At 34.1% G+C, this 11,916-nt stretch overlaps 1 protein-coding gene across 2 annotated transcripts; it reads left to right on the top strand.

Annotated features, from left to right (window-relative positions):
• The first annotated feature begins 3,292 nt into the window (after positions 1–3,292).
• On the top strand, positions 3,293–7,092 carry LOC106475812 (innexin shaking-B-like). Of its 2 annotated transcripts, XR_002608992.1 has the most exons (2): positions 3,293–5,403; positions 6,529–6,540. XR_002608992.1 is itself a non-coding variant. In XM_022379835.1 (1 exon), the coding sequence occupies exon 1, from the start codon at positions 4,207–4,209 to the stop codon at positions 5,305–5,307; it is 1,101 nt and encodes a 366-aa protein (XP_022235543.1). In that variant the 5' UTR covers positions 3,293–4,206; the 3' UTR covers positions 5,308–7,092. The 2 variants fall into 2 exon arrangements, 1 of the variants encoding a protein (XP_022235543.1); XM_022379835.1 differs by having other exon boundaries at positions 3,293–7,092.
• Positions 7,093–11,916: the final 4,824 nt, after the last annotated feature.

Below are 11,916 nucleotides of genomic sequence, written 5' to 3'. Positions count from 1 at the left end.
GTGAGTCGAGTGCCTTAACCACCTGGCCATGCCAGGCCACGAGAAACGAAGTCATGGTATAGGATTTTAATTGGATGTCACCGTTCCTTGTCAAGTAGAGACGGTGATTCTCTTTTAAAGCAAGTGGATTTGAAAAGTGGATCTGCAATGATTGGATACTTGCATTATCAGATACAATAATCAGATAATCAATGCATTATCAGATACAATAAACAAATTATTTACATTGAATATACTGATAACAATATCTTTTTTTTTAAATAATAGCCAAATACAAATTCTCAGTCGTAATTAACCCTCTCATTGTCTTGAAAAAATAAATTAATTTATGATGTTTTTAAATATATATATATATATATAAAATGAGGCCCCACTGATCTGGCAGCACTAGTCGTGTGTCTAGTTGAATGTGTCCCTGAAATATGTTGCTTCACTATGCACATGTCAAAATCGACAAATTGCATTTCAAACTATAAATTTTGAATAAAACTTTTAATCAACCACCGCGAGGACCATCGATCTTAACAATGACGTATAGATATGCATTAAATTTTATCCGATTAACTTATTAATAGGCTCGTTTTTAATTCCAGAATTGTTGAGGGTTAGCCACGAGTAACAAGGGTACTTATAATGATATATATGTAATATTTGATTACAATTTTATTTCATTTGGTTTTAGTTGTTTTAGAGCAAAGTCATATTGCGCTATCTGCTGTGTCTACCACGGAGAACCGAACCCCGTATTTTAGCTTTGTAAGTCCGTATATTTTATGAAACAATTATTAGCCTACATGTTTACGTTTTGTTGCCACAAACAGAACCCTTCTCTTGTTCTCACTTTGGAACCACTTTGAATCCTGCTCTTCAAACTGAGCGGTGATAAATAAACGATAAATATAAGGCTTACTATACAGGCTGAGTTAGGTCTGCAATGTATATGTTTGGTTCTTGGAATTCAACAGGCTCTTCAAACTGAGGGGTGATAAATATAAGACTTAGTTAGGCCTACAATGCACATGCTTGGTTCTTGGAATTCCACAGTCTCTTCAAATTGAGGGGTGATAAATATAAGACTTAGTTAGGCCTACAATGCACATGCTTGGTTCTTGGAATTCCACAGTCTCTTCAAAATAATATCTTTTCTCATCAGTTATACCTGATAAATCTGTAAAACTTTTATAGGAAGACCAATACTATTTATAACCTCTGTTGCGTCATCGAGATCACGTGACTATTCTCACGCCCTCTACTTTCTAGAACTATCCTGTACTTTGGCGAATGCTCTAGCATTTACTAGATATAGGGTAGCCTGGTATATAAAAGAGGGTGACAACGTGACGGTAATGTAATATGTGTGTAGATAGTGAGTAATTGAACTGCAGTCAGAGAGAGACGTATTGTTGAAGTTAACGTTCGTTGTTATAGCGTTTGTTTTAGCGCGATTGTTGAAAATAAGTGTATCGTAAAGCTGTATTCGGAAAGAATAAACCAGTTTTATTAAGTAAGGACTTGTGTCGCTAAAGTTTCGTCGGAACGAAGTTACGGAAAGTTAATTAACAAACGGAGACGTAACACCTCTATTTAAGATATAAAAATGGTGTAACTCCCCCTTTTTTATATTATTTACATTTTGACTCTTATTGGTTTTAAACCTTAATGTTTGTTTACTAGGACTTACCAAGACTGATATGCTAGGAAAGCCAATCAAACCATAATATGTAAACAATCTTGTTTCTCAAAGTTGAAGGGATATTTTTTACGTACAAACAGTTTTTTCATGTACGTGCAACGTGGTTGTTTTTATTATCACTATCTGGAGTGTACGGGGTATGGGTGGAACAGCGATATATTTCCTAACTTTCAACTCTAAAAAAACTGGTGTTCGATTCCCCTTGGAGGACACAGTACATAGCTCACTGTGGTTTTGTTCAAAAACAATGTTTCGACTCTTGCTTTAGTCTGTCAGTTTGAAATTAGGGACGGCGTTGTGCAGATAGCCCTTAAGTAGCATTTAGACTTGTTTAGTTTTTAAGTAAGAACATGTAACAAAAGGTTTAATATCCACGAGTTTTAGTAAGTTTTAGGAACTTAATATGTTGTAATGTGACCTTGAATCCCAATTATTGTTGATTAAAGAGTAGCCCAAGAATTAGCGGTGGGTGATATGATACTTTTTCCCAAAACTTGGTTATATGATCCTGTTTCTAAAAATTGGTGATATGATCTCTTATGACTTTAAACTGGTTAAAGTTGAACTTATAAAGTCGTTAACCTACTGTACGTTTTTTATTATTTACATAAAAAAGTCCGAAAATAAGAATTTTAACTATGCAAAGGAGGGCGCCACGGATCCAAAACGCCGAATGAGTTTTTTGTTTTTTTTTATATATATAACTGGAAATCGCTCAGGTCTATGAATACATAACACTGCCAGCATGAGTTTTTACTGACGTCACGACAGTAAATCTTTTCCTGTTCGATACCCCCGGTGTGAGTTAGGAAATAAATACAATCCAAAGTTGTTTTGGGAAGTATTAATAAAGTATAATTATAAATAATGAATGCAATTGTTTTAAATACATTTTTTATTTTTGCAGTGAGGGTTAAGTAACCGTACAAGAAAGCTTCTAACGATCTTGGTATTTCACATGCCAGATACTGAGACAAGATCTCGGATGAGAAGGCTATTAGAAGTATTACATATTTTATGCTAGGTATCCGACGGCAGGGTCTCTTTTTATTTTTCTTATGCCAGGCCAGCCGTGCTTAAATCATATAGGCTTAGCTGAACTGCTATTTAAAGAAGGCATATTTATATATATACATACATACACACACATGACATACAAGTTCAAAATTATCAACGTTAAACTTGGCAATATTTTAACCCTTTTAAAGTCGATAATTCAAAAAATATAATTTCGAATACTTCGCTGTTATCTAAGTGGTGTTTCAACGTATTTTTTATGTGTTAAAAATCGTCCACATTTTTTTATGTACGTTAATTTTTTTTTACCTTAATAATAAAATATATGTTACAAAATTATTTTAATCTGGATTCTGATTAGTAAGAGTTTTCTTTTGTGAAATAAATGTAATTGTTGAGAAGCTAACAAGTATATCCTACGTTCCAAATACCTTGCCACTCAAAACGACATCTCGTGAATTTTACGCATGCTCACAAAATCGCATTTAGAGAACGAGAGCTCGGAGAAGGTAGGAAGAAGGAAGTAGGCTTACCTAGACTGCAGTATACATACAAGGCTAGCTTATTTTATGTATTCATAATAATGTTTTTAAAGTTTAAAAAGTATAGTTTGTAGCTGTAGTTTAATTTTCGTCTTATGAACAGATACTTTGAAAGTTCATGTTTGATAGTGATGAATCGTGGAATTAATATGGAGCTTTGTAGTTCTTGAATTTTGAATTCATCTCCCAGCCAGTCATTTACGATAAGCACAACGGTCACCCTCATAACGCCTTATGTAATACTATAAGCCCATATTTAACACTAAATATCAGAATTTTGTATACTTCTTCATCAGCTATCTACTTGATTCAAAAAGTTGACAGTCTGACTGGTCCAGTGGTGTAGAAGAATCCAGGACCCCAAGCTCAAGACCTGTTTCGCGGCTAAGATTGTAAAACACGCCCGCGTTTCAACTGCTTGATGTCGAGATGTGGTAAATATATTGAAGATTAGCGAGTTCCTAACTTTATGTCGTAAAGCTGGCCTAACCTTGAAATTATAGTCTTTTTAAATTAGAAAAGTGAATCCATTATGAAGACATGAATCCAAGTTAGACTAAAGGAAAATTTTATTTTGAATGACCAATATAAAATATTTTAATATGAAATTACTAATAATCTCCACTATAGCTGAGACGGCGTGAAGTTCAGAGTAAAAACCTGTCACAAGAAATTATCAAAAACACGCTTTAAACTTTGAAATACATGTCATGGAGCTACTTAGCTTGATGTCTGCAATTGAGTAGCGCCAAATATTTCAATATAGTTGCACCACGTGGTAATAAAATAAGTGTAATTGTTGGTTTGCTATGCACCAATGGGAGTGGGGAAGCGGGTAATATCCCATGATACTTTGCAAATAATTATAAACAATAATCGTTTCGGCGCGAATAACGTGTTTTATTGAAGTGATTTGAGAGGTGGGTGTCTTCTGTTCGTTGTCAAAGTACCACAATGTTAGACGTGATACGCAGCTTGAAAAGTCTGTTGAAAACCAGTAGAATACAGATAGACAACGACGTATTTAGGCTACATTATGCAGTAACCGTTACGGTACTGTTAGCGTTCACTATAGTTGTATCGATGAAACAGTTCGTGGGGGATCCAATCGACTGTATCAAAAGCGAAGAAGTACCCCAGAGTATAATCAACACATATTGCTGGATCCACGCAACTTTTTCACTACCTAGTGCCTACGACAAAATTGTGGGTAAGGAAATTCCTTATCCAGGAGTCGACGCAGGTTATTTGCCCAGCGACTTAAGCTCCCAAGAACTCAAATATCACAAATATTACCAATGGGTGTGTTTTATGTTGTTTTTTCAAGCGGCATTGTTTTATTTTCCTAAGTGGCTTTGGAAGTTATGGGAAGGTGGGAAAATCCAAGCCTTGATGATGGACCTGGACATTGGACTGTTTGCAGAAACGGAGAAGAAACAGAAGAAGAAGCTCTTGGTTGATTATTTAACATGTAGTTCAGGGCAGCATGATTGGTATGCCTTAAAATATTTTTTTTGTGAGGCCTTAACGTTTGTCAATGTTGTTGGTCAGATGTTTCTAATGAACCTTTTCTTTGATGGAGAATTTTTAACGTATGGTTTGGATGTTATACAATTTTCCGAAATGGAACAAAGCGAGAGGTTAGATCCCATGATTCGAGTTTTCCCGCGGGTTGCAAAATGCAGGTTTTTCAAGTTTGGTGCATCTGGAAATCTAGAATCACACGATGCTTTATGTTTGTTGCCTTTAAACATAGTTAATGAAAAAATTTACATATTTCTATGGTTTTGGTTCATAGTTTTGGCGATTCTTACTGGATTAGTTCTTATTTATCGGGTTGTTATTATTGCCTGTCAGCCCGTGAGGGTGTATTTGTTAAACTTTCGTTTTCGAATCGTCTGCCCGGAAGATTTAAAAACTGTCGTTAAAAATGGTTCTATTGGAAATTGGTTCATTATATTCATGTTGGGACTGAACATAGATCCAGTGATTTTTAAAGAAGTGATTGAAGAATTGGCCAAAAGAGTGAAAACGGATCGAAAGGACGTTGCTTAACGATTTAGGCTAAGGTTATTATATAATTTATTAATTATAATAAATTATGTTCAAGAAGCCTTGCACGTGTGTTTTCCTAATTTTCAGTGCATAGTCGTAGTATTTAAGTAAAACGTGTTTTTAAAACTTGAAACTTTTTATATTAACTAATTAAGCATAGTTATTATATATGCTCAAATGTTCTGTTAAGCCTATTATTGTTTGATGTTGTATTTTTATGATAGATTTACGTGTTCAGGGTGTGTTTTAACGTTAAAGACGTTTTAATTACTGTGCCGATATAAAGTGGAGTAGATGATACATAAATATTAAGTTTGAAAACATTAACCTGAAAAGTTACAGTTACAAAGATGAAACATTAATTAAAAATAATTTAACTTACAATGTTAAATTATGGTTAGTTAATCTATCGCCCATTTTTCATTTTCGTAAATGTAACTTTTCATATTAATTGTGACAGCCGTTGTTACTGGATATTCCTTGCTAGGCCTTATTACTGGATATTCCTTGTTAGGCCTTATTACTGGATATTCATTGTTCAACACTTGAACAAGAAGCTAAATATACTTAATATTTAGGTTTGTGTAGTAATATATATAACTAATTGATTTTCTTCTAAATAATACATTGTGTCTGATCGTTATATAAATAGTGTGTCTGGAAAGTTAAAATATTTACTTTGTTAAAACTTTGGGATCACTATAAAAGGTTTTGTTTGAGTATTTTATTTTCATGTTTCATAATTATTCATCTAGTATTCAAAAGTAAACTTTATGGGTAAGTATACAAGTGTTCTTTTAAAGACCTTTTTTATGCTGTTATTATTCTGCGATCGTTTAAATGTTAGAAATTAGTTTTTCTGTATGTAAAAAAAAAGAGTAGAAATAAGCGTGTTTTTAATGAATGTGTTAATAAATTCAAGCTTGTTTTCTTAATTTTTTTTTGTCTGTACATTTTCGTTAAATTATTTTGTAACAGTTATTGATTGGGTAATTGACTTGTATCATTGTAAGTGACAATTGTGCATAAATTTTGTGATAAAAATCGCGTTAAAAAATCAGCCATGTAGTTTCCTAAGACGAAATATACGACGATCTACGCAGTAACTTTTTTGTTTACAATAAACAAAATTAACATTCCTAAGCTAAACTGTAGTTAAATAAACATTTGTTAGTTTTATAGTTTATTTATAATTGTAGTCTCTGGATTTTAAAGGAATAGTATTTTCTTCTGTTCAAGTTCGTTTAAAAAATGGCTTCTGTCTGTTTACAGATTATTTCATAAAACGATTGCTTTGTTTTGTTGTTGCTAAGGGTTACAACACTTTTGTTGTTGCTAAGGGTTACAACACTTTTGTTGTTGCTAAGGGTTACAATACTTTTGTTGTTGCTAAGGGTTACAAGTACGAATTGCGAAAAAATACTTGATGATAGTAGCGCCGGTAAAAATAACCTAAGGAGCAATGCGAAGTTCTACTTCCCAAACGGGGGGGAAGGGGGGGATACCGAAAAATTATGTTTCTGGAAGTCTATTTTTATTTTTCCACTGTACACTGTTACTGTTGTTTCAACATCTTTAATAATTCCGGAGCCATTATCACCAGTCGTTTTAGAGTGCCATTTTTTTCTAACTATGTTTTATTACTAACGAACACGAACAAGCACATATGTACTCGCGTACCTGTTTTCCTCCATTGTGTTTCTGCACGTGTATTTTCTGGTATAAGTAGTGGCACATGTTATGTTATGTGGCTATCTTGTATAATAAAAGACGAAGATATGAGTACACTGTATGTATATATTTTTTCAATTGTTTGCTCTGACAATCTCATAAAAATGTTTAAAGATTTAGTTCTGATGTCGCAACAAATAAATATGTATTTTTCGGTTTAGGGTTTTATGCAACTCCGTAAGTTTGATATGCTCTTTCTAGCAAGGTGCTAAGAACTACTGTTTGTATAACTTTTAAAATCATTGAAATTAATTGAGGATGTATAAGTCCGAAACTCAACAAATCTTAGCTCCACCTGGTGGTTCCAGAGTTAGTTTACGGACTTACAACGATAAAATCCGAGGTTCGATTCCATTGTGTAGCTTTACGCTAAACAAACAAATATTATCTAGGAAATACCAAGAAATAAAGCCACTAACAACGTTTTCTTGATATCTAGTCTATATGGATAAAACCTACACGATAAATAAGTTTGAGAACAGTAACATGTATAATTCCAATATCACAAATAGTAGTTGATATGTTTAATGTTAACCCTTGTAAAATTGGAATAACCTTGTTTGTTTCAGCGAAGAGCCACATTGGGCTATCTGCGCTTTGTCCACCTCAGGGAATCGAACCCCAGATTTTAGGGTTGCCAGTCCCTACTTTTACTGCTGACCCCCCGGAGGATTTGAAATAGTTTTCTATAATTGTTTGTTTGTTTGTAATTAAGCACAAAGCTACGCAATGGGCTACCTGTGCTTTGCTCACCACGGGTATCGAAACCCGGATTCTAGCGTTGTAAGTCCGCAGACATACCGCTGTGCCACTGTGTGGGGGCTTCTGTAATAGACATGTCATAGATTTCAACTACTACGTTGATGTAAAAGTTAACTAGTAACATATCATACGCTGATTGTTATATTTTCGATTTGACCTTCCCCCCTGCAATGGCTCAGCGATAAGCTCCAGCGAGGCCTTTCAACGCTAACATCCAAGGTTCGATTCTCCACGATGCCTGTGGATAGCGCAGATAGCCCACTGTGTAGCTTTGTGCTTAAAATAAAGTTATTTTTGATTTACGTATATAAACCGTATGTATTTGCAAATCAGCACACACACAAAGAGACGAATCAGACTTTATTTTCGGAAAATTCTTAACGTCTAAATAAAAATGTATTAAACCTACTTTATTACACTCAAAGTGAGGTTTGAACAACAGTTAACGTGTCAAATGTGTAACTTTGAAAATACTAACGATGCAAATATATCCACCTTTGCAATCATAATAATTAATACGCTCTCGTATGGCAAGCCATAATGTATTGGTTCAAAGCGTTGCGGAAAATTTGATGGTAGCCAGCAGGGTAATAACGTATTGACTCCACGAGTGAGATGAAAGCTCTGTTGGCTACCATCTGTAGGGCCGTAACGCGTTGTCGGCAACGGGTTGAGTCAATATGTTGTGATCCTATTGTTTATCGATCTACAGGGCCATAAAGCGTTCAAGAGACACCACGTGATTGAAAACTGTGTTATCATTGGCTTTTTCGAAAATGTGTCGATCCAATGTATTACGGCCCCGATGGTTTGCCATTTACTCATATGTAGATTAATATCAGAATTTCATGAAAAGTGCATATTTCAGTCCGGGAAGTATACTATAACTTCTATTGTTTTTAAATGATTAATAGCAGCATTTTCAGGTTAACATTAATACAGGACAAAACACGTAAGTTCACAATAAGTATTTTGACTTTTATTGATATTTGAGAAATTTCTGTAGGTTTCTCACTTTCCTGTATATTACACCTATTTCCTTTTTTTAAATATATAATACACTTATAGTCTATATTTTTTCCAGCTTTCCACATGGATTTGACAGATATTTTTTCTCTTGTTATTTTTAAGGTAATCAGAATGATAATGTTATTCGGAAGTTAACACAAGTGTTTCTACGAAGTGATAAGCATGTAAAATTCAACAAAAGTCTAATTGGCAAATCGTGCAGAGTTTGAACGGTGCTCATACAATTGCGAGAGTAGTCGAATTATAAGGATTTCTAATATAGTCAGCAGTGTTCCTTGTTTTAAATCATTTGTAGATATACAACTAACCCTAACCATATAGTAAGTTTGTTCCTTGTTTTAAATTATTTGTAGATATACAACTAACCATATAGTCAGTCTTGTTCCTTGTTTTAAGTTATTTGTAGATATACAACTAACCCTAGCCATATAGTCAGTTTTGTTCCTTGTTTTAAGTTATTTGTAGATATACAACTAACCCTAACCATATAGTAAGTTTGTTCCTTGTTTTAAATCATTTGTAGATATACAATTAACCCTAACCATATAGCCAGTTTTGTTCCTTGTTTAAAGTTATTTGTAGAAATACAACTAACCCTAACCATACGGTCAGTTTTGTTCCTTGTTTTAAGTTATTTGCAAATGTACAATTAACCCTAACTTCTTTTAGCACAAACAGAACAAGATTCAGTCATGTTGAAGTACATTTCGATTAGAAACTTGTACTTTGAATGTTGAATGTAAGATAAATATTGGAATTCTCCCTTAAACAAAAAAATAGTAAAACTTCCACAAGTATTCGCGCTTCAACATAGGATACAATTTTTTGAATTTAGGATTACCGCTAATTGAAGACGAAATCCATAATACTGTTAATAGTATATATATATTATTTGTATTTGTTCAAACCATTAAAACAAATAATTTTGTATTTTCACAACCACATACTTTATACGCACAGTTCCTCAGTGGATTCAGAATATGCACGTGTGCGTTCAGGTTGAAAGACACTAAAAATCTGCTACTATTGACAAATGAAATAAAATGACATTATTAACACTTGTTGGCTGTTAGCTCTGGTTGGTTACTTTTAGAATAATAAATTCTGTGAATAACGAGACAAGCTTTTGAAGTTTTTTGTAACAGAGCAGAAATGAATCAGAAAAGTTTATTTTCGTGCATCGTAATACCTTTTATGTTTCACGCTGGTGCAGGAATAAGGTGTGTGGTTTTAAATAAAGTTCGGTTTTATTTATCCTGTTTCCTTTATGTTTATGTTTGATATATTATATATATATTTAGTCAGGAGTAAAAGCTGAACGTATAAATATATATATATATGTATTTATGTTTTAAAAAAAATAATACGAGTTATTAATTCCTGATAAGACAACCGAAACATTATGTACAGCCTTCTCTTGTAACGATCCGAGAAAACAAATAGTCCATCTGTTAACTAGGAAGGTGTTTTGTTCAATTAATACAACCGAACAGTATTTCAGAATCGGTGTCCCTCGGTGGGACAGCGGTACGTCTTCGGACTTACAACGCTAAATTCAGGGGTTCGATTCTCTTCGGTGGACACAGCAGACAGCCCGATGTGGCTTTGTTATAAGAAAAACATACAAAGTCGGTAGTTTGGTTATCGGAACTTTTTATTTTTGACATGTAAGTAAATGCTTTCTGAAAAGATTAAAATGGCGGTGAGACCTGTTTAAGGACTTTAAAACACGCTACTAAATATAAGTGGTTATACTTCCGGTTTACGTGTGTAATGAACTGTAAGAACAGCTCATGACTATAAATTGCATATTTCAACAAAATGATTCATCTCAATATAGATAAGTGATGAATTATTTGTGTCTTACAACATAGTGCAAACAAGCTATTAAATTTCATCATACGCGTCATAGTTTACTTCACGTGATTTATCTATGAAGTATGTTCTGTTTCACGTGATTTATCTATGAAGTATGTTCTGTTTCTAAAGTTAGTTTGCTGTTTGAGTGCAGTGTTTTTATTTTTTGAACTTATAATTTTGTATAAACTTATATGACGGATTTTCTAAATTACATACTCTCATAATTAATTAATGAAATTAACTTATAACATACTTATCGTTTGAAAAGAAACAAAAAGATCGAATTACGATAAACGATGGTTATATATTGTCACCATTAGCAGCCTACACTATCACTTAAGCCTAAGGTATCGTTACCATTAGCAGCCTATACTATCACCTAAGCCTAAGGTGTCGTCACCATTAGCAGCCTACACTATCACTTAAGCCTAAGGTATCGTTACCATTAGCAGCCTATACTATCACCTAAGTCTAAGGTGTCGTCACCATTAGCAGTCTATACTATCACCTAAGCCTAAGGTGTCGTCACCATTAGCAGCCTATACTATCACCTAAGCCTAAGGTGTCGTCACCATTAGCAGCCTATACTATCACCTAAGCCTAAGAAATCGTCACCATTAGCAGCATATACTATCATCTAAGCGTAAAGGAAAAGTGGTCTACATGCGCCTAACTGATAACACTGTCAGTCAAACTATCATAGAAGTCGGCACAACGTGGCCTAATGGATAGGGAACTCGACTCGCAATCTGCGGGTCGAAACCGGTCACCAAACATACTCGTCCTTTCAGCCGTGGGGGCGTTATAATGACACGGTCAATCCCAATATTCGTAGGTAAAGAATAACCCAAGAGTTGGCGATGGATGGTGTTGACTAGCTGCCTTCTCTCTAGTATATCACTACAAAATTAGGGACGCCTGGTGCAGATAGCTCTCAAGCAGCTATACGGACAGATTCTAGAAGAATAAATAACATATCCCCCTCTGTCTATCAAGATCCCCCATCAACACCTTCTCAGGACCTCTATGGAGACGGCGCCTGATTAGCAGTTGAAACGGAGGATGGATAAAACTTAATTAATATTGAATAACTAATTAATAATTAGACTTATATTATTTTACAGACTATTAAACGATTAATATCCGATAGTCACAACTGTTCCTTAAGATGGTTATATATGTTGTCTTATTTTTAATTTTGACATTTCCAAGCGTCATTGTGTACTG

The sequence above is a fragment of the Limulus polyphemus genome, unplaced genomic scaffold (assembly GCF_000517525.1).
Source record: "Limulus polyphemus unplaced genomic scaffold, Limulus_polyphemus-2.1.2 Scaffold9210, whole genome shotgun sequence".
NCBI classification, from domain to species: Eukaryota; Metazoa; Arthropoda; class Merostomata; order Xiphosura; family Limulidae; genus Limulus; species Limulus polyphemus.
Note: the sequence above shows the minus strand (reverse complement) of the source record. Positions and strands in the feature narration are given on the sequence as shown.

Bases quoted from the DNA above. Each gene is read 5' to 3' on its own strand.
- LOC106475812 (XM_022379835.1), top strand. From the start codon at position 4,207: ATGTTAGACGTGATACGCAGCTTGAAAAGTCTGTTGAAAACCAGTAGA.